At 54.4% G+C, this 22417-nt stretch overlaps 1 protein-coding gene and 1 long non-coding RNA gene across 5 annotated transcripts; one reads left to right on the forward strand and one right to left on the reverse strand.

Moving 5' to 3' along the window:
* Window positions 1-1625: 1625 nt before the first annotated feature.
* IGFBP4 (insulin like growth factor binding protein 4) lies at window positions 1626-13942 on the reverse strand. The gene is made up of 4 exons (XM_059996933.1): window positions 13358-13942; window positions 5959-6116; window positions 5059-5193; window positions 1626-2829 (listed from the first exon to the last, which is right to left on the reverse strand). The coding sequence occupies exons 1-4, from the start codon at window positions 13704-13706 to the stop codon at window positions 2695-2697; spliced, it is 777 nt and encodes a 258-aa protein (XP_059852916.1). The 5' UTR covers window positions 13707-13942; the 3' UTR covers window positions 1626-2694.
* LOC132414419 (uncharacterized) lies at window positions 9978-20603 on the forward strand. 4 transcript variants are annotated; one of them, XR_009516952.1, is made up of 5 exons: window positions 9978-11277; window positions 14151-14442; window positions 14586-15626; window positions 15726-15804; window positions 19653-20603. It is a non-coding gene; the product is annotated as an uncharacterized lncRNA (long non-coding RNA). The 4 variants fall into 4 exon arrangements; XR_009516950.1 differs by having other exon boundaries at window positions 14586-15804; XR_009516951.1 differs by lacking the exon at window positions 19653-20603 and adding an exon at window positions 12630-12792 and having other exon boundaries at window positions 14586-16439.
* Window positions 20604-22417: the final 1814 nt, after the last annotated feature.

Raw genomic sequence — 22417 nt, forward strand, 5'->3', positions numbered from 1 at the left:
CCACTGGACCGCCAGGGAAGTCCCCAGAGTTGCTTTTATTTCCTTCTTTTTTGACAACGAGGACCTGGCTCCCAGATGGTGCGGGCAAGCACCAGGGGCGGGGGGCGTTCTGTGGGATATAGGATGCCCACTCCCAAAGTGCACATCCTCTGTTCTCCTGTGCTAGACAGCTCCCTACGAGCCCTGCACTGAGGACGCCTAATGAGTGGAGGAGAGAAGTACATACATACACTGTGAATTTCACTCCCTGTCTCTTCACATCACACCCATTCATACTCAGATTCATACAGCCCACCCAGACACACCACACAAATGTGTCACATCTACACACACCCAGCCGAGGGACACACGCCCTGTAAAAGCCCACACTCTCACATTTCAGGTGTCACTTCACTATATGGACGCACATGCGTGCACACACACATTATAAATACACACCTATCACAAAGGCACATCCCAGGCCACACGTGCAGCTACTTCGCAAGCAGACCCAGGTTTTTTCTGGAGGCACATGAAAAGAAAAGGACCTCTGACCACCCATTCCAAGGATACAAGAATAAAGCATTAGGAGGGGAGGCTGGAGACAAAGGGGAATTGAAAGAGATGCCTTGGGGAAAGAGATACTCTCCCTACATTTGGCTTAGGGACCTAAAACTTCATCTTCAGCCTACACTCAGCCTCCTCTCCCAGCATGCCTTGGCCTCGGCCCCAGAAGGAGGGGGCTCTGTGAAGAGCAGGCCCCCCAGCTGAAGGAGCGTCACTTTGTTCTTTATCTCCTGCTGCTGGCAGCAGCCTGTGGTGCCTCAGGAAGACTAGATGGCTGTGGGATGCCGCCACAGAGGCAGAGTTAGAGAGATGAGGATTGCGGCTCCAGGCTCAAGATTCAGACGGCACAGGTGCCAGTGCATCAGGGGCCAGTGCAATCGAGAAGCCTGGGAGTGCAAGAGATCAAACACACACACACACACGCACACACACACGCACACACACGCACACACAGCACAAAGGTGGGAGGTAAGGAGCATTGGGAGATGACCAGGAATCCAGTGGTACCACGTGGGCACACATTCTGGGGCTGGCACTGAGAGCCCATAGCCTGGCGAGTCCAGGACAGCAAGATCAAAGATACCCCCACTCCCAACCCCTCAGAATGAAATCTCAGCCCCAACCCCCAGTCAGGAATCTAGGCAGTCAGAGCTGTGGAATGTGTTGGAGAGCTTACCCCCTTTCCCTAGCTTCAGGGCAGTACCTCCCCTCACTAAATCGATAAATCAAATCCAGACGCGAACCCAGTCTGCCTGATGCCCTAGGAAATGCCCCCGCTTCACACACCAGCTGATCCCAGAAATGGCTCTGGCCCAGCAGGGCTGGCCAGCCTGCTCCCTCCCTTCAGAAGCCATTACTGGCCCACCAGGAGTCTGAACACAGCACAGACTCTGGGGACAGAGAGGCTCCCCAGGAAGAAGCTGCAAGGAAGAGGAGGGTGAATTGGCTGACCCTTTGCGGTCCTTTTACCATGTAAGACAGTTCTCCCCACCCCTGGTGCATCCCTGTCTCTTAATTGTAAATAAATCAACCGAACACCATTGTCTACGGTTTTTTTGGTTTTGTTCTGTTTTGTTAAAAAAAAAAAAAAAAAAAAAAAAAAAATAGACAAGACATCATGGCCAACTGGTAGGTTCCTAAGTCTCTTTCCATCCAGTCAAGCCAGAAAATGCCCAGTGGGTAGGGAAATATCGGGGAGGAAGGTCCAGGGAAGGAGGTGTGGGGAGGGAGGCAGAGCCACAGACAGTGAGCCACTGAAGGATGGAGTCATCCTGGTGACTTCCTGGCTGTGACCACAAATGGGGGAGGAAGCAGGACCCCAGGTAAGGCCCTCACCTCCCAGCATGTGGTTTCCTTTCTCCATCAGGCACATGCAGTCCAGCTGTGCATTCTTTCCTCCTCCCCTGACTGCTCAGAGATGGGCCCCACCTCCCCAGCCCTCTGTCCTGCAGGCCTTCCGCTGACCTCTTCCCTCCCCCAAAGCAGGGTCTCAGTTGCCAAGCAACAAAGCTAAGGTGGGCTTGTCCCTGCAGGTCCTTCCCCCTGGAGGGACCTGGGGGGGAGTAAAGGGGAGCCTGGCAGGCTTTAGCTTTGGAATTGGGTCTCAGTCGGTCTCCTAACCACTGAGTCATCTGCTACCCCACACTTTCCCTATGGCCTCCACCCTCTGACTGGTTTAAGGGGAGGGACAACGGTCAAGGTACATGTCTATTTTCCTCCCCTCCTTATGGGACTGGGACTTTTCTTCTCCTACAGACTTGTGCTCACCTTATAGGAGGGTGGCCTCACATGTCTAAATCAGAGGGAGTCAAAATAAGAGCCCGCAGGGCTGAACACTACAGCTGACATGTGGTATGTGGTCAAGAAGTGTTTATAGATGGCGGAAGGGCTGAATGAATCCAGGATCAATTTGGAAACATACCAGGGCTCTCTCAGGCTATCTAAGCCCAAAGGACACCCCTAGGCTTCGGCTCACCCCAAGGGCACACCCATGCTCATAAGCACACACGCACACACACAAACACACCCCAAGGGAAACTTCTGGGCCAGAAGCAGGGCCAGGACTCAGACCCAGGCTCCAGGTCAGCTCTGCAGCCTCCAGGGGAGGGGGCAGCAGGGAGCAGGGAGCCCCCCGCCTGCTGACAGGGCTCACTCGCGGAAGCTGTCAGCCAACTGATGGCAGTCCAGCTCCCCCTTTGGCTCCAGGCCCCCCGGAAGCTTCACTCCCGTCTTCCGGTCCACACACCAGCACTTGCCGCGCTGCCCATCCAGGGCCGGGTGGCACTGCCAAGACAAGGGTGTGAGAGGTCAGATCTCAGGCAGCTGGCCCGGGTCCCAGCCCAGCCCCCAAGTCAGACAGTGGCTCCAAGGTGGACTCCTGAGGGCACAGGCTTTCTTGAACATGGGTCCCCTGAGCTCACTGGAGTAAAGTTGGCCGAGAAGGAAAGGTCCAGACAGTTTTGGTGCAGAAGGTCCCGAAGCCAGGGTCCTGAGGCAGTTCTGTAGCCTCTACCTGGAGGGGAGACTGGATCCGTGGAGCTGAAAGGTGCAGCTGGATTTGAAAGGCTAGGGTTCAGGTTGGAGAAGTCTTTAATTTGGGTTCTGATTGTGTTTTAGTTTGGGCTCTGATTGTGTTGGGACTCTAAGAATAGGATTACGGTTAAGATTGTGATTAGCCGCATTGAAGTTAGCGTAGGATCAGCATGAGAGTTGCAGTTGAACTGGGAATTATGACTCAAACTTGAGTGGGGTGAGGCTTAGAGCCCAGGTCAGAAATGGAATTGGGATAGAGACAGAGGTCAAGGTCAGAACAATGAAAGCAGTTGGGCTAAAGGTTGGGTCGGGATTAGACGGGGGAGGAGGAAAAGTAGGGGGTAAAGGTGTATTTCAGAGTCAGGGTTAGAGTTGGAGTGAAGGTTGTCTCAAGGGTCAGAATTGGCCTGAAGATAAAGGGTCAAGTGTCAGAATTTTCAGTGGGATAAAAAATGGGGGGAAGGAAACACATAAACGTGTATAACACAAAGAGTGAACCCTAACGTAAACTATGGACTTTAGTTAATAACTAATGATCAATCGTAGTTCCTCAGTTGTAAAAAATGTACCACACTCATGTTAATAGGAGAGGCTGGGGGTGGGAAAGTAGATGGGAGCGCCGTACTTCCTGCTCGGTTTTTCTGTAAACTTAAAACTGCTCTAAAAAATAAAGTCTATTGATTTTTTTAACGTGGGGGGGCAGATTTTAAAAATTGGGACAAGGAGGAATTCCCTGGCGGTCCAGTGATTAGGACTCTGCTTTCACTGCCGGAGGGCCCAGGTTGGGGAACTGAGATCCCACAAGCCACACGGCGTGGTCAAAAAAAAGGAAAAAGAAAAATTGGGACAAGGATAAAATTGGTATTGGGATAAAGGCTGGAGGGAGGTTTGGCGTTGGTTTGGCGGGGAGACCTTTGTGGTCCTCCTCCATTGCACACCTCTTCATAACCTCCTCATGCCATCCTGGGGTGTGCAGACTCGGGGGCAGCCTTTCTCCTCCTAGCTAGGCCCCTTCAGGCTGAGTGGTGGTCCACCTTGTGGATTCGTCTGTAGAGCACGGAGTGGGAGGACGTGTGTGCCTACACCCACAAGGGCTGGAGGAGATCCAGGCCACACCCAGCACGAGGCACCCCACCCAGTGTCCTGCCCAGATATGCCACCCTTCCGAGTGAGCCCGACTGAGACAGGCCAGAGATGGGGCTGGAGCAGGCCAACCTCGTTGACCATCCCAGCATCCTGGGGGCTTGTCAGAAGAGCCCATGTTCTAAGGGCGTAAGGAGGTACAGAGGTTTCTGTATTCCTGTCTTGTCTCCTGCCTTGTCCTTCCTCTGCTGCACCCAAAGTTCCCGTCTCCAGCCGTCAGGTCTGGCTTCACCTCCAGCCTGGCTGAACCCCAGGTGGTTTGGCGGCTCAGCCTGGGGGAAGGGGCAGGCTGAGTTTCCTCCTCAACTCTTCAAGACCTAGCCCCTCCATTCCCAGATGAAACCTCAGCCATGAGGAGTTCCCTGGCAGTCCGGTGGTTAGGACTTCACGCTTCCACTGCGAGGGCCTGGGCTCGATCCCTGGCCAGGGAACTAAGATCCCACAGGCCACACGTGGAAACCTCAGACATCCAGGGACAAAGGAGAACTCACAGGAATGGAGGAAGGAGAGTGAGAGAGGGTTGGAGGCAGAGGTTGGCAGGAGTGCCAGGTCTGCATCACAGATGGTGACTACAGAGGTCATAGAAATAAGCCTGGACGGGGAGGCAGGGTAACTGGTCTACCTTTAACTCGCTCCGTGACTCTGGGCCGGCCTCTACCCCTCCCTGGGCCTCAGTCTCCTCATCTGCAAAATGAGCTGAGGTCCTGAGGTTGGGGGAGGGTTTGGGGAGGGTCCAAGGGGTTAGGTTTGGGTTGAGGAGCTCCCCCCTTCCTGAGACCTCCATCCTGGACATCCTGGAGCTGAGGCCGGGCCAAGTCGGCCGAGATGGAGACCCACCTGCTTGGGGTGGAAGTTGCCGTTGCGGTCGCAGTTGGGAATGGGGATGATGTAGAGGTCCTCGTGGGTGCGGCTCTGCGAGGCGGCCAGCCGCTCCAGGGCCCGGTGCAGCTCACTCTGGCAGGAGCCCTGGGGCTGGAGGAGGGGGAGGATGAAACTGCTCAGCAGAAGGGAGAGAGGCAGGAGGACCAGGGCTAGGGGTCAAATCAGGACTGCGGGCTCTGAAAGGAGGGTTAAGGCCTGGAAGCTGAGCAGGGCCCAACGAGGTAAAAGGAGGAGCTCGGGCTCAGGGGACACTGGCGGGCAGAACAGAGGGACATTGAAGAGAGGGCCTTGAGCCAAAGGGCTTCTAAAAAGGAGGGCTATGATGTGAAGGGACCTTGTGGGGAAAGGAAATCTATGGTGAAGGACAGGAAGGGGATGATTTCTAAACAGGAGTGACGGATGAAATCATATAATTAACAACTTGTAAGACCCAGGCACAGATCCATCAGAAACACCCACCAGAACGGACATTAGCCAGACCCTGGAGCAGGGTCCCAAGGCTCCCTGCTACGGCCAGCATGAACCCTTTAGCTGCTGAGAAGCTCTGGGGTGGGGACTCCCTGGGAAGGGCCAAGAAACATCAGGAGGCTTGCGGCCACTGCTGTTCACCAACCAGTACGGAAGCGTCTCAGTGTTTAACGATAACTTCAGCTATCCCAGTGTCTAGAACTGGTGAGCAGGAAAGGAATTTCAAGAAGAGGAGTGAGGACTTCCTGGGTCCTGATGACGCATACTAGGTACATCTTGCACACAGCAGACACCTAAAGGATGTTTGCTGAATGGACATTGTCCAGATCTGGTGATGGTGGTGGTGTGTGTGCCTACGCACGTGAGCATTTGGTCAGAGATCCTCACCACAGGCCGGGCTTCCTCCCGAGGGACCCCGATGACCTTCATCTTGCCCCCACTGGTGCTCCGGTCTCGAATTTTGGCGAAGTGCTTCTGCAGGCACCTGCGGTCGTGGGCGCTGCAGGGGCTGAAGCTGTTATTGGGGTGATCACCCTCGTCCTTGTCTGCAATCAGGCCAACATGGGGAAAGGTCAGCGATGGGAAAGGACAAGGCAGCACAGCAACCCCGCCTCCCACCTGCTTTCTCCTTCTTAGGGATTCTCCAGCCTGGCGCTGGGGAAGAGCAGGGGCTCTGGGGGGTGCGAAGAAATGAAAGCAGCACCCCGGTTTCTTCCCCACTCCCCAGGATCTCCTCAGGAGAATATTCCTCTTGACGTCCTTGATTTGTCCCTCACTCCACCCAGTCCAGCCCTCTGATGAGTCACCAGCTGCAGCTGCCCAGACAGCAGGAGGGTCCCCTGGGCCCTGCAGGGAGGTCTCAGGCAGGCAGGGGGCCCCACACCGAATCTCATCCCCCTTGCATTCAGTTCTCCCTACCATCCCCCTCCCGGTCTGCTCTTTCTTCCTCTCCTTTCCTACTCTTTTCAGCATCTCGCTGAGCCAGCCAGGGGATCCCCAGGGCTGTCGGCTCTGCTGACCCTCTTCCAAATGGCCAGAATCAAAGTTTCCAAGAGTGATGAGAAATCTGGCCCCAAAACTCTCTCCATTGGCTGCACAGGAGAAGTGGGAGTGGGTGTGTATGCCTGCATGTGAGAGTGTGTGTGTGTGTGTGTGTGTGCGTGTGTCTGAGACACTGTGTGGTTCCAGGACCAAGAGAACACCCTCACACATCCCTTCAGCCCCCACCCCCACCCCAAAGTCTCCCGTCCTTACATTTCAGACCCCATCCAAAGTGCACATCTGTTGCCCAGAGCCAGGGCACCGGGGACGCGGAGATGGGGGTGGTGAGGCTGAACCACCGCGCTTTCCCTGGGCTCTCCTAAAGGCTCTATCCGAACTCCAGAAAGACCCCATCCAGAAGTCCCAGAATTGTAACCGCTGCTCCTCCATCCAGGCGGCCAAAACCAGAACACAGGGCTGAGCTGGACAAAGAGATCGCAAGATCCCTCTGCAGATCAGAGCCACCTCTGAAATGCTCGGGTTTGGCAACTTGCTGCCGGCCTGAGTGCAGAGCCCCTGCCAGCATTCCAGATGTTGGCAGCAGGACAGAAGGTTACATCTGGTTTGCATCAGGGTTTTTTTTCCTGAGGAGTTAGCAGGTTCCTCCATGATGGCAGCGGTCCCAGAGCTGCCTCTGGGTTAAATGGTATTTTTCTGCCGAGCCAAAGTTAGTTGGGGGGTTAGTTCTCTTTTTATTCTCCTAGTTCTGGGGGTCCAGGGGGAAGCACGTGGATAAAGGGAAACCAGGCCAGGAGGAATCTAGACCCCCAGAAAGTCTTTGTCAAGATTCCACACCAAAGGTTATGTCTAAAATTCAGTCACCGAGGATGGGAAGAGGTTTTGTCACTGATGCAGGGCTGGCTTAGAGAAAAGCAACGGAGGGAAGGAATAAATGAAGCAGAGAGATATAATCCCTCCTTCTGCCCATTTAACATCCCAAGAAGGACAGTCTGGAGGGGACTTCTGTCCCAAAAGATCAAGTTCCCGGAGGTCAACCAAGGAGAAGCCACGACAGCAAGATTTCCCAGCTGGTGTGGGCAGCAAAAGAAGGGGCAGATCAATTTCAGAAGACCAGGATTGTGCAAAGGGGGCCATAGGAAGATAGACCCCAAGCCCCCAGGCAGGAACCAGAGAGAAGACCTGAGATCCAAGCTCTTCCCTGAAGACCTTCCCAAGGAAGCTTCTGGCTAAGAAGGCCCAGGCTGGCCAGTGACCACCCCCCGCCATCACTGCGTCCGCCTTGCCCAAAGCCACAAGACTAGTGGATGGGGTCACAGCACTGCAGGTGTGTAGGCTGGAGCTGGGGATTGGAGAGAAAGCAAATAGAAGACCTAAAAGAATTAAGAGATTTGTCTTGGAACCACAGAAGCGGAGAGAGCTTAGAACAAAGGGGCCACCATTCTACCTGGAAAGGCTCTAAGGATCCCAGGGGCTCATTTGACACAACCCACGACACTACCTTGAGGGCCCCCTTCAACCGGAAAGGTTTTGTTGTTCTTCCTTCGAGTTTGCATTCCTTTCGTGACCATAAAGGAAAGCACGGCTGTGCACAGTGACACTTGTCCCTCTTGGTAAGTGGCCAGATGTTCTTAGGTTCCCTAGGAAGAGTTTTCTAATGCACGGGGCTGCCTCAGGAGATAGAGTTCTGCCCTGGAGGTGTGGCACGTCAGGGTGGCAGAGGTCTCAAGGACCCGGAGAGATATGCCGTAGAAATTCGACTACTTTCCAACATTGTGTTTCTATGAGTCAAGTTCACAAAAACACTCGGGGGAGGGATTTTTTGTTTTAACATCTTTATTGGAGTATAATTGCTTTACAATGGTGTGTTAGTTTCTGCTGTATAACAAAGTGAATCAGCTATACGTATACATATATCCCCATATCTCCTCCCTCTTGCCTCTCCCTCTCACCCTCCCTATCCCACCCCTCTAGGTGGACACAAAGCACCGAGCTGATCTCCCTGTGCTACACGGGGGATTATGAAAGGATATTTGGAATGATCGTCCCTTAATTTAGGACGTGCCATGAAGGAAGACAACTGGGTCCACTCGCTGAACCCCGGGGACGTGTAGGGCATAGGGCGAGCTTGGAAACATAGCTCACGTTCTTGTATCAGCAGGGCTCCCGTCACATGGGGCATATCAGCAGGCAGCCTGCCCGGCCTCCCCCACCTTGGTTTCCCCACCACCCAGCACACTTAGCTGCGGCTTGTGTCTCAGCTTAGAGTAGAACACGGCCGGCAGGGAGAGTGGCTCCGTACTGCCTCTCTCAGGGGCAGGGGTACGCAGACCATGTCCCTATCTGCCAGCTCAGACACAGACAGGCTGGGACTCAAGGATCACAAACATACACAAACAATCACGTGTCCGGACACACACTGGTCCACGCGTGCACACCCACATGCACCCAGGCGCCCTGACCCTGCCCTGGCCACAGCACAGTGACTGCACCCCGGCTGTTGACTTTCCACTTAATCTGTAACTTCTTTTTGCCCAGTCTTGTTTAACTGGCAGACTGAGACCCCACCCCAGGATCCACCCTAGGCACTAGGCTTGGGAGGGTGAGGGTCATCGCCCTGAGTCTCTAAAAAGAACGTTCACCTCCCCATCTCTAAAACTGGCTGAATTCTTGCTACTTCCCTGCTCATGCAGGGGGTCCATCCTTCTCGTGCTGCTCACCCAGGTGGCACCCTCTGGAAAAATCGCAATCCTGGTGGGTTCCCCTCTGCGTGGGAGCCGAGTCAAACCTGCCCGCCCCCCACCAAAGGTCGGACCTCCCGACATCTGAAAGGCTTGTTTGGGAGGCGGGGCTTCCAAGGTAGGCCAGGTCACCTCCTCTTGCCCCGCTGGAGCTAGGCCAACGACATCCAGCCACAGGGGAGACCTTGGTCTTTGCTCCAGCCACAGAGGAAGGGCAGGGACCCAGAGAAAGAAGAGGTTTCACAGCTTTGCCACCAATGGCTGCAAAGTTCATGGTCAAAGCTAGAAGATTTCCTCTTCCTCGCTGCCTGATTTCATCCTCATGATTTCCCTTCAACTCCAGCCCCCACTCCCCTCAAGATGCCCAGGGTGAGGCTGTGAGGTAGGTGGGCCCAGCCAACCAGACACCATCTGGAGGGTCACCCACCCGCCCTACAACAAAGGCCTTTTCCTCCTTCCCCTGCACTCTGGCTGGAGAAGCCAAGACCAAGGTACCCAAGCCTGCTGGGTACCAGGCTTTTCTTTGAGGTCTGGCTCAAGGGGTGTCCCCCTCACCCTTGTGCCATGCTGCTGGCCTCAGACTAAAGAGTCAGAGGACAGCTGGCCCTTCCACCCTACCCCCTCCACTCCTCTGCATGTCCCCCCAGCTTTGCTCACTTGCCCTACTGTCCCCCAAAGCCCCAGCATCAGAGAAGTTAAGCTTCAACTTCAATCCATTCGGCTTCCTCTTCATCACCACCCTCATCACTGCTCCAGTATTGAACTCTTCCTCCATGCCAGATGCCCCAGCCCTGCAAGAGAGGTCCCACTGTCCCCCCTTTTTATAGATGAGGAAAAGAAGCAGTCTGGCTAGAGGAAAGGAGAACTTATCTCTGCAGCTCCTATGTCTTTAAATGGAAAGACTCCTGATACCCAAGGCACCAATAATTCTGGCTTTGCTAAAACTAAAGAAAAAATGTTAAGCAGCCATGCTCCCCCTTCCCCCCTCCCCCAAGGCACAGAATTTCTGGGAAGGCCCTGTTCCCATGACATGACTGGATTCCCAGTACTGAAGTAGGGGGGACAATATTTGCTGTGTTGACTAAAAATTAACCCAGCCTGCATGTTCCCTAACCCTGTCCCAGAGGGACCCAGAGCACAGTTTAGGATCTCCCCAGTCCAAACGCTAATCTTCCCACTGTCCACTCCCCCAGATTCCACAAGTCGAGGGTCAGTACACTGAATCAGGATTGTGGACTTCTGACACACGAGTCCCACCCCGCCCCCACCTCTGGCGGCCTGAGCTGTGTTAATCCACAACCTTTTCTGGCTTGGAAAGCTGGGACAGGGGGTCACGGCAGAGGGCACGGGGGAGGGGGTTAGCTGGGAGAGGGATGGGGGAGACCTGCCCCAGGAGCAAAGAGTGGGCCTCTGGACCATAGCAGGCCGAGGGAGGGGGCACGCTGAGTGACTGCTCTCCCCAGTCTCCTGCTGAAGCCCAGCCCCAAGAGGAAAAGGCAGGAAGAAGAGCGTGATTGACCTCTCTGCCCAACTATTCCCCAGGCAAGAAGGCCCTTGGGCTTCCCTGGTGGCGCAGTGGTTGAGAGTCCGCCTGCCGATGCAGGGGACGCGGGTTCGTGCCCCGGTCCGGGAGGATCCCATGTGCCGCGGAGCGGCTGGGCCTGTGAGCCATGGCCGCTGAGCCTGCGCGTCCGGAGCCTGTGCTCTGCAATGGGAGAGGCTGCGGCGGTGAGAGGCCCGCATACAGCAAAAAAAAAAAAAAGAAGGCCCAAGCTTTGGGACGCAGGAGGGACAGTAGCCTATCGACAGTGGAAGGCTCAGGAGGACTGCAGGGAGAGGGGCCAAGCCCTGGACGCCTGGTCTCACCAGACACCCTGCAGGGCTACTGCACAACTCTAGGAGGCGCCTTTCATGCAGTGCAGTGTGGCCCGGGCCATGGCAGGGGTACTTCTGAGAAGACTGGGAGGTAAGAGGGCATGGACACAGCTTGCTGAGTAGGTACCTAGTTTCCCCAGGGCCCCCCAGACCTCCCCTTCCCCTCTCCCGATATCTGCCTGCACTGCAAGGGTGGAGGCCAAGGCAAGGAGACCTTGGGTCCTGTAATCCAAAAGGGGCCTAGAGCTGCCTTTCGAGGCTGGTGTACACGATGTTCACAGGACACTCACAAACTGTTCACACCATGCCTCCCCAGCTCCTAGGGGAACAGTTTCTTCCACTTCAGGACGGGGTGTTCCTACCCAGCTAGGGAAGAAGGGGTTCCCAAGACCCACTGAGAGCTCTTCTGTCCCACGTTCAAGTTGGTGAGAGAGGAGGAGCTCACCAGCCATCCTAATCTGGTGCCAGATACCCGCTGGCCGGTGGAGGGTAGAGGTACGAAGCAAACGGAACCCGTTATACCCGGGGAGCCCAAGGGCTCAGCCCTCACTCCCAGTCTGGTCCTGTACCAGTACCCCTCCTCTCCCACTAGCACGGGCATCTCTGCCCCAGGATCAGTGACTTACACCCCCAGAAACCCCCCACCCCCGCTTCCCAGATGTGCTGGGTGTCAGGCTGGCATTTCTCCTAGAATGTTTTCTGCTGACCTATCGCTCGCTGCCCAGGGGCAGGAAGGGCAGAGAGGCCCGAGGCCCAGACCCCTGGGGTCCACCTCCTTCCTGTTTTCCCTGCATCCTGCTCTCCTCTGGCTAACAAGCTGCAGAGGATTGAGGAAGTGGAGCGGTCTGGGACCCAGGGCAGGAAGCTTGGGGCCGGAGTCCCAGCATCCGGACTGCAACAATGGAAGCTTCAAGCACCAGGAAAAGAGACAGAAACAGACAGAGGCCCAGGGAGAGCAAAACAGAATCGGAGAGGGAACAAGAAACAGGCAGAGGTAGAGAAAGGCAGACAGAGAGATTCTGAAAGCAACAGAGAAAGACAGGAACAAAGACAGAAAGAGAAACGATGACAGAGTCAAGAGAATGAGCAACGGAAAGAGACTGAGATGAAAGTGAGCAAAGCAGGGCAACAAAACAGGAAAAGGAATAGAATAAAGAGAAAGAAACTGATAACGGGCAGGAGATATTGAGGAAAGGAGAATCTGAGAATGTTGTTAGTGAAACTAGAGGTTGAGAGACGCAGCAGGAAAGAACAAAAGAATAAGAGAAAGAAGGAGAGAGACAGAAAGACTATAAGGGAGAAACTGAAAGTCTCACTGAGAAATAGAAACAGAGAAAGTGTAAGAATGAGTTTAGGGCCAAAGACCTTCTAAACCTCTCTCTCCCTTTCTCTCTCTCTCTCCCCACCGCCCATCCCTCCGCTCTCTACTGCCTGTCCCGTTAGGTTTCTGCAGCTCTGGGCTGGGAGCCAAGACTTGCTTCTCTTCTGCCACCTCAAATGGCACCTGCCAGGAGAAAGGAGCAGGGTGCCTGTGTACCAGGGCAGGAGGTGGTGTCCAGGCCTGGCAGAGAGACCCCTGTCTTCCCAATACCTCTCAAAAAGCTAGGTGAGCCGGCCTGGGGCTTTGAGGAAGGGCCACTCTGATGCCCCTCACCACCAAAGCCACTCTAATTTACATGTCCCACTCCACCCCACCTCAATGTCAAAAGGCCAAGCCCTGGCTTCGCAGACCCCTGGGGCCTCCACTTGTGTCCAGGGTGAGGGGAGGTCCCTGGATCAGGAACAGAACGCCTCCACTGCCACCAACCCCATCCTCCAGGTATATGGCCCTAGACCGCTCACTTGCAGGCTGTGGCCTGGGCCAGGTCACTTCATTTTCCACGCTTGCCCCAGCAGCCAGGACTACCATTGAGACCTCTCTTCCCAAATAGACACCCCTGAGATGGAGGGATGGGACAGAGTCCTCTTAGATGGTGGCAACAGGCTGCTAGGGACTTGACAGCAGTTTCCTTGGCTGACCCTGTCCCGTGCCAGTCGGGCCCTGCCACATACCTGCCTTCTGCTCAGCTCACAGGGGATTTTCAAGAGCCTTTCAGGCCAACCCGAATGGGGAAGGGGCTTCTGGGAGGGGAGGACCCCAGGGAGGGCGTGCAAGGGCTGGGGCACCTTACCAGAGGGCTGCAGGCTTTCCTGGATAGCCTCGATCTCTGCCAGTTCCATACACACGCCTTGCCCGTGCACCAGCGTGTGCAGGGGCTTCTCCACGCCCCGGGGCGGGTAGCAGCGCAGGCCGGAGCCGCAGCGGGGGGTATACACCCCGCAGGGCATCCCCTTGCCCAGGGCGCAAGTGGCGCAACAGCCGCAGCCCGGCTCTCGCACCAGCTCCTCGCAGCCCACGGGGGGGCGGCAGCGCGCCAGCTTCTCCTCGGAGCAGGGCGGGCAGTGGATGGCTTCGTCGCCCAGGCTCGGCCCGGGCCCGGCGGCCAGCAGCAGCGCGGCCACGAGGCACAGGGGCAGCATGACCGGGCGAGGACGGGGCACGGGCGGACAGCGGGGGACACAGAGGCAGCTCCCGGCGCGCCTGGAGGACCCGACCCGGAGGGCGCGGGGACACGGGGCGGCTCCGCTGGCGGACAAGGACGAAGCCGAGGAAGTTAGCAAGCGGGCCGGAGGAGAGCGAGCCTGGCGCTGCGCCGCATCCTCGGCCCGGCCCAGGCGGCTGGCTGTAGGGGGGCAGGGGTCTGAGCTGCTGCCCGGGACCGGCTCCCCCGGACTTTATACCGGCCCCTGGCCACACCCCCAGCGCCTTCCCCGGGGGGGGGAGGGGGAGGGGCAGGGGGAGGGGAGGGGGGCCCAGGGAGAGGGAGAAGGAGAGGCGGCGGTTAGGGGGAGGGGGCGCTGTCCTAAGTCGTCGCTGCTGCCGCCGCCGCCGCTACTACATCGGAAAGTCCTTTTCTGCCGCAGGAGAAGGCGGCGCAGTTTGGAAGCCACGGCAGGCGCCGAGAGCGCTTCTGAACCGGAGCCCGGGAGGGCAGCGAAGGGCGAGCGAAAGCGAAGGGGCGGCTCCGTGGCCCCCTCCCCCGACCTGGGAGGATTCTCCCCGGACCCCACTGAGATGGCCCCGCAGTCCCCCCGCACTGAGAGCGCGGCGACCTCCTAGCCCGGACTCCCAGCTCCGGGGATTCAGTCTCCCTGGCCAGAGTCCTTCCCACCCCACTCCAGTGCTTCCAGTCTCATCCGCTGGAGACCAAGTCTGGTGAGGAGGGGAAAGGGGGCCCTGAAGGGCCTAATGGCCCTAAGAGGTTGATAGGCTCTCTCCCCACTTGCCCCTTCCAATCTGCCCCTGCCCCCAATCTCCCCAGGGTTCATTTGGGCCCCTGTCCCCTCTGCCTTACACAGGATGGCATCAACAGAACTCGCACCGGGAGAGGGAGGTGCCAAGACGCTTGCGCCTTCCTGGATGTTTGCTTCTACTGCCCAGACCCACCCCCAGAGGGATGTCAGCTGAGGAGATGGCCACTCTCAAGTGCACATTGCATACTGCACAACTCCAGGGGGCACCATTTCTCCGGTAGTCATCGTAGACTTGTATAGCTGTTGTGACTGCTTTCCAGCAGATGGCACTCAAGCGTTTTGAGAAAGGGGTGCCTTTTTCTAATGCACCCAGCAGTGCTATCTGGGCTAGTGTCAGGGGTGGCTAGGCCCTCTGTGAGATCCTGTTGGTGCCTGTACCCCCTACCCTTTGCCTCAGTCTTGCTGGGACTAGGAGAGGTTCTAGAGTAGCATGTGGAGAAGGGACTCCTCTCCTAGGTGGTCTCTCAGGTCCCCCCGGGGTTTACCCATCCTCCCCCACAAAACTTTCTGCTATCCTGGAGCTGATTTCAGGGTAACGGCATACCTGGCGACCTACTGTGGATTTGTTTGGCTTGGCCTAGAGAGCTGCAGGGCAGCCAAGCTGAAGTGCAGATCAGAGACCCTCTTCCTGCTTCCTCTCCCAGGGAAGGGGTTTTTTCAATCTCCCAGGGATTGGGCCCTCTCCTACTTTCTGCAAGTACAGACTGTCCAGGTGAGAGGAGGAAGAGGAGCTAGAAGCTGGACCTGCAGGGGCAGAACCAAAAGTTGCAAACTGACGGCACCTACTGGCAACCATAAAGACTGCAGGAGGGCTGGGGAGTTATGGCCGAGGACAAGATTCTGGGATTCTCTCTGCGCCGTCTCATGGACTACTGGGGTCTCTTCTGCCCCATCTGCCTTGGAGAAGGGTAAAGAGAACCAGGATCCTCAAGTCCCTGGGGGAAGCCTGGCCTGTCCCTGATTCAGAAAACTGCCCCCAGGCCCCTCCCCGTCCTTCACCATCAATGGACCCAGTTCTGCCACAAAATTATTGTGTGAACTTGGACAACACCCCTTGGAGCTCGAATGTTCCTAACTGCAATGGAGGTAGGTCATCTCCACCTAGCTTAGCTTTTGAAGCTCTTGTGAGAATAAAATGGGACCAGGAAGAATAGTTCTGATCCCAATGCCAGACTTGTCTTCTAGAGACCGCAGACCTGGGAGGCATAAAGGTACTGGGACATGGAGGAAGGAGGGCAGAACTGGCAATGAAGCATGAATGCAGGTGAGTGTAGGAAATCTGGACAGGTTTCCAGGTAAGACAGATGCCCACACTCCTACCCCAGCAGCCCCCCCAATCCATCCTCGGGCTCACCCCCATCACCATCTAGGATAATTCCTGGGAGGCAGGAGAATGAACACGAGGAGGCCCCCCCCCACCATTCATGCAACCCACCTTTACTGAGCACCTGTTGTGTGCAGGCTTTGCGCTACATCCAGGGGATCCAGACACAGCTGAGACCACTGTCCGCCCTCAGGGAGCTTACTGCCTAGTGAGGGGAGACAGACATGTGAATAAAATAAGTGCAGGTGCCCTGGGGGTGTTTATAGGGGGCAGAGGGCCAGAGGCACAAATGGTCAGTTCGACCTCCAGGGCGTGGAAAGACTTCATGGAGGAGGTGACCCTTGAGCCAATGGTCTTCCATGCTAGAGGAACAAACACAGGTAGCATCAGGCTAACCTGGATTCTATCCCAGTTTTGCCACCAAGGTCACCGGGGAACCTGAAACAAGTTACTCTCTGAGCTTCACTTTTTTTTTCTTTTTTTCTTTTTGACATCTTTATTGGAGTATAATTGCTTTACAATGGTGTGTTAGTTTCTGCTTTATAACAAAGTGAATCAGCTATACATATACATATATCCCCATATCTCCTCCCTATGGCATCTCCCTCCCACCCTCCCTATCCCACCCCTCTAGGTGGTCACAAAGCACAGAGTTGATCTCCCCGTGCTACACAGCTGCTTCCCACTAGCTATCTATCTTACATTTGGTAGTATATGTAAGTCCATGTCACTGTCTCACTTCGTCCTAGCTTACCCTTCCCCCTCCCCGTGTCCTCAAGTCCATTCTCTACGTCTGCGTCTTTATTCCTGTCCTTACCTGGAAAATGGTAAGAAAGAAAAACGGGTGGGGAGGGAAGAGAGAGAAAGAAAGAGTGGCCCGTGCAGTACCCAGCAAACAGTAGACACCAAATGTTTGCTCCCTCGTGTCCCTCCCTGGTGGAAACTAACTTCTCCATGTGGCTGGAGATCCCTCGGTGGCAGGATCTGTGTGTCCCCCACCAGACCAGAAGTTCCCAGTGGACTGGGTTTAGTATCTCCTCCTCCTCTGGCCTGCTGGTGTCTGCGAGAGGCTGTATATAAAGGGCATGGGATTTGGAGTCCCTGGACCTGGGTTCGAGTCGCAGCACAGCCACTTAAGAGCTTTGTTACTCTAGAAACTAACATAACATTGTAAATTAACTATACTTCAATTTTTTTAAAAAAGAGTTTTGTGACTTTGGACACACACTTAATGTCTTGAAGGGTCATTTTCATCCTCTGTTAAAGGAGAGAGAGAGAGAGAATCATTGGGCTTGCCCCACAGGATGATTTCAAGAAAAAGTGAGATAATGGAAGAGAAAGGGCTTTGGAACCCGAGGAATGAGAAGCAGATGCTGCGTATTGGTTTTCTCCACCTGACTGCTGTCTATTTGACGACAGGGAACCCCCCAGAGGCAGAAACCTGGTTCTCCTTCTCTGTGGTCTTCCCCAGCCCAGGGCTCTACGGGTAAAAGAAACTCTTCCTTCCCCTCAGCATCCCTGTCTGTCCCTCACCTCCTGGACACCCAGTGGGGCCAGGAAGATGCTCCTAATGGAGGGGTGAAAAGCCTCGCTCCCTTCAGCCTCTTCCACCCCACACCCTCACTGCCTTGTTGCTTAGAGTCTCACTAGCTCCCTTGTTAGGTCAGTATCAAATGTCTACTGGGCTCCAGCTGGGCTTCTTAGATAATCAATAAGAAAAAGAGCTCTATTCCCAAGGGAAAGACACAGTCCTGTCCTCAGGGAAACCCCCGATCTGATGGGCTTGCCCCAGGGAGCATCTCATAGGATGGAGTAGGCAAAGTGTACATAATGATGAAGATTAACATTTAATGAGCGTGGACCTCACACTGGACATGTTCTGAGTGCTTCACTATGTCCCCTTCACAACAACCTCATGAAGTAGTTAGTCACTCTCATTATCCCCTTTTTAAGATAGGGAAGGTGAGGCACAGAGAGGTATGTAACTTACTCAAGGTCACACAGCAAGTAAGTGGAAGATCAGGGATGTGAACCCAGGCAGCCTGGCTCCAGGGTCTGTGTGATTAACCCTTATGGTTTACTGCCTTCCAAAACAGCTGGTCGGAAGCATTGTAAACAAATGCTGAGAGCAAAAGACTACGGTGCAGCGTGCAGGCTAATCAGAGCAGAGGGGACATTGATGTGGGACGGGGCCCCAGGCCTCCCCATAACTTTGGCTTCCCAGCCCCTGTCTGGCTGCCCTGCACTGTCCACTGTGCCCACACCAAATAGGGAGCTCAGCTTCCCTCCATGTTGGCTGATGTCCAAGCCCCCGATACAACATCCTTCGTAGTCGCCCCAGGTGTGGGCTGAGCAATGGCATCTCAGTATGGCTGCCTCCTTGCCCACCTGGGCCCCACACTTGGTGAGACCAGATCAGGAGAGCAAGGATCTCCACAAAGACTCCACAGCACAGAGGGAGGTCTGGTCCAGAGGACAGAGCCTGAGTCCTTCCCGCAGGTCATGCAGCTCCAGAAGTGAACACCCAGGCAGGGGAGAGAGTGGGGAAAGGAGAGCCCATCTGCCGTTGGGCTGGCCGGGATCCAGTTTCATATCTCCAGTCCATCCTGCTCTGCTGCTTGCGAGCTTTGTGGCCACTTGCCCTTCCTCGGCTTCAGTTTTACCACCTGTAAAATGGGGGGAGGGGAGCTCATTGAATTGTGAAGTCCTTTCCAGCTGGAGCAGTCTAGGAATCTAGAACCTCTGGAGTTCTTTTACATGGTCCTAGACCCAGTGTTGGCATGGCTTCCAACCCTCCAGAGTTTGCACTGTTTCCAGGCTTACTGGCACTGGCAAAATCTCTGTCTCATTGCTCAAAGCCTGCACAGCAGATGAGCCGAGTGAATGATGCTGGGCTCTTTGAGAGCTCTGTCACCACCCAGAGACGTGATAAGGCTCTCCCAAAGGCACACAGCGAGTAAGTAATCCAGCCAAGACGTAAGCGAGATACAGTTACTGCCTGCTGCAGACTTAGCCCCCTGTGCCATGCTACCCCTGCTGCCAGAGCATCGCCAGCAAGCCACGGGTTCGAGACTCAGGGAAGGTGGAGATGGGGGCAGTGGGCGGGGGAGAAAAAGCAGATGCTACCTGGGCGAATCTATTCAGAAGACACTTGCAAAAGTAGAGACACAGAGGCAACTCCGGGCCAGGAGAGACAGATGTTAGGGTGGGAAAATCATCCTCCCTGCCTCCCATGACACCTGTTAAGAGCAAGGTGTCTGCTTGCCAGGTGCCTCTTGGCCTGATAGCTCAGAAGCTCAGAATCAGAGCAGACCCCAAGTCCTTTCCACACACTCCCTGGAAGACTCCAAACCCTGCCTCTTACTCCCTTGGCCCTGGAGAAAGAGTGCTACCTACCCCTTAGAAAATCCCAAAGAGACTCTACCAAGGGACTGCTGACCCCACAGAATCGCCCCCAAAAGAGCTCTAGGATTAGAGACCCCACAGAGGAGTCCTCAGAGTCAGTAAAACCCAAGAGACAGGGCCTGGGTTCCAGAGAGATCCCAGCACTCACACACACAGGGGCCCTATTCCCCAGCCGCATGCGTCACCCTCTCCCTACCAGCACCAGGAGTTCACAGATATCCCCGGTCGCACCTTCTGCTTAGTCCCAGACCTCCCTTCTGGCCCCGTCACCCCACGTCCAGAGCCAAGAGCTCTGGCCCCTCACATCAGGCTTGATGTCTCACCCTTTCTTTCCTCCCCACCCCCGCCCACTTCACCCCAGCCTTCCTCTTCTCCCCACCCAGGAGAACGTCCTGGTCAGAGGAGCTTCCCAAACTTGGTAACCAACATCCCAACACCACTGGGGAAAAGTGAGGAAGACACACCCGCCCCAGGACAAGTGAGTAGACTGCAAGAAGGGAAGGGGGAAAGGAGTAACTATGGCCTCCATTCCCTCATCTGCAAAATAGGGATGATAACCATACCAGCCTCGTAAGGTTGTTACAAGACGCTGTACAGAGTGCTTCCTTCTGGTTATACCTCATTTAATAAATACATATGGAGGGCTTCCCTGGTAGCGCAGTGGTTGGGAGTCCACCTGCCGATGCAGGGGACGCGGGTTCGTGCCCCGGTCCGGGAAGATCCCACATGGCGCGAAGCGGCTGGGCCCGTGAGCCATGGCCGCTGAGCCTGCGTGTCCGGAGCCCGTGCTCCGCAACGGGAGAGGCCACAACAGTGAGAGGCCTGCGTACCGCAAAAAATAATAAATAAATACATACATATGGAAAAACATAATGGAATACTACTACATATCCTCCACCAGACTTGGTAACGATTTTAAATTTGACAGTACCAGAATGTGGAGTAAGGGGATTCTCGTACAATGCTGGCAAGAAAACAAACTTGTACAACCACTTGGAAGCAACCAACAATCCCACCCCGAGAATACACCCAGTAGAAATGTCTGTGTGTGTTTATTTGTGTGTATTCCAAAACACACGTATAAGAGTATTCATAGCGGCATTATTCAGCCCAACATTGGAATCAATAGTAGAATAGATAAATCTATAACTGAATAAACTATCGCTACATCCAACAACATAGATGAATGACACGTTAAACAGATTAATACTGTATGATTCTCTTATTCAAAAGCAGGCAAAGCTAATCTATGGTTTTAGAAATCAGGTTACTTTTGGGGAGAAGGGTGGGAATAATTACTGGAAGGGGTCTTATGGGGTACAGGTAATGTTCATTATTTAGTTACATAGTGTATTCACTATGTGAATGTTCACTGAGCTAAACGTTTCTTATTTCTGCACTTTTCTGTATGTTACACTTTAATGTTTCTAAGAAAAAACTTTTTTGTTTATTTTTTTAAAGAGCCCTAGCTCTCAAGTCATCCTGCCTGGACTGGACTTCTGGCAGTAGATTTAGGATAAGTTAGCACATCTCTCTATGCCTGGGTGCCTTCATCTTTCATATTAATCACCCATCATGTTATATAGGGCGGCTATAGTGATTAAATGAACATATCTGCGTAAAATGCTTACAGTGATGCCTGCTCCTTATTAAGTGTCCAATGAGTGTTAGTTATTGGCCATGACCAGCCAGGTTAGTGAGGTGAAGAGCCTGAAACCAAACCGCCGGCACTGAATTCTGGATTTGCCATTTCCTAGCCCTGTGACTTCAGCCAAATGACATCCTCCCTCTTATCCTTAAACGCTCTCTGTTGTAAAAGAGGAACAACACCAGCCCAGCCTGATAGAGAGCTGTGCGAGAACCTACAGAGACTATCTATGTAAAGCAGTCGGCGCAGTGCCCGGCACACATACGTATTAGCCATGATGATGATTGATCACCATGGTAACCCTATAAACCCATTTTATAGATGGGACTTCAGGTAGTCAAAAGACTGGATTAAGGTCTCATGGAACTAAACGTGAGTTAAATCCTTTTGGGGGATGATAGAGCTCCACCTGGCACCCCCGCCACATCCCCTCTTTCACATAACCCCCATCCTCTTCTCTCCTAAAGCCTGTATTCCTCCCGCTCTCACCCCTCAGCCCTCACTGTTCCCAGAGGCTTGATATTTGGAGCCAGTAATCCTCAATAACTGTGCAGTCTGTTCCTCACCACCACCCAGTCATGACGATCTAAAGAGCAGCAGAAGCTGGTCCCAAAGCCAGGGGAAAACCAGACAGCCCGTAATGGAGACGAGCTTTGCCCTTAGGTTGGGGTGCACAAGCTATAGGTCAGAGAGCTCTTGCAGTCAGAGCTAGGGGTTCAAATCCCAGCTGTGCCCTGATTAACTGTGCACTGTGGGCTTGTCTCTTCACCATGATGGTCCTCAGTTTCCTCATCTGTAAAATGGGGATGCCAGTCCCTACTTCACTCTGTAGGGCTATCAGGAGTATCAAATGAGGCTATCCACATAAGTGAAAGGACATATATCCCAGAACACAGGTTACAAATTAGTAGCTCAATGTTTTGTCAAATCACACTGACGTTCAGCCTCTACTCAGGCTCCCCGCACCAGCAAACAAACAAGCAAGTATGCATTAGGAGAGGGAGGGAAGGGCCTGGAGCCCAAAGAGATGAGATGGCCAGAGAGACAGATGGATGCGGGTAGAGGTACACAGCACCACACCCCAGCCTACTCCTCCCTTTCAGGGTCCCACCCTAATGCCCCCTGCAATTCTGACACCTAGTCTGATGTGTGGGTTTTCCAACACCATCAAGACATTCTACAACACTAGCTTGGTGTCCTACAATTTAACTCAATTCTCACTGTCTACCTGGAGATGGCATCAGATCCCATAGGTTAAGGGCTCAGTCCAACAATACCACCCCCCCTCACCTTCAGATGCCAATCACAAGCTCAGGTTGTCACCTGGGCTTCTGACTGACCAGTTATATATAAGAAGTTCCAATGACGCCCCGCCTTGGGTTCAATTAATTTGCTGGGGCACCTCACAGAACTCAGAGAAACATTTTCCTTACTAGATTACTGATTTATTATAAAAGGATATAACTCAGGAACAGCCAGATGGAAGAGAGACATAGGGCA

Source organism: Delphinus delphis, chromosome 19, assembly GCF_949987515.2.
Source record: "Delphinus delphis chromosome 19, mDelDel1.2, whole genome shotgun sequence".
NCBI lineage: Eukaryota > Metazoa > Chordata > Mammalia > Artiodactyla > Delphinidae > Delphinus > Delphinus delphis.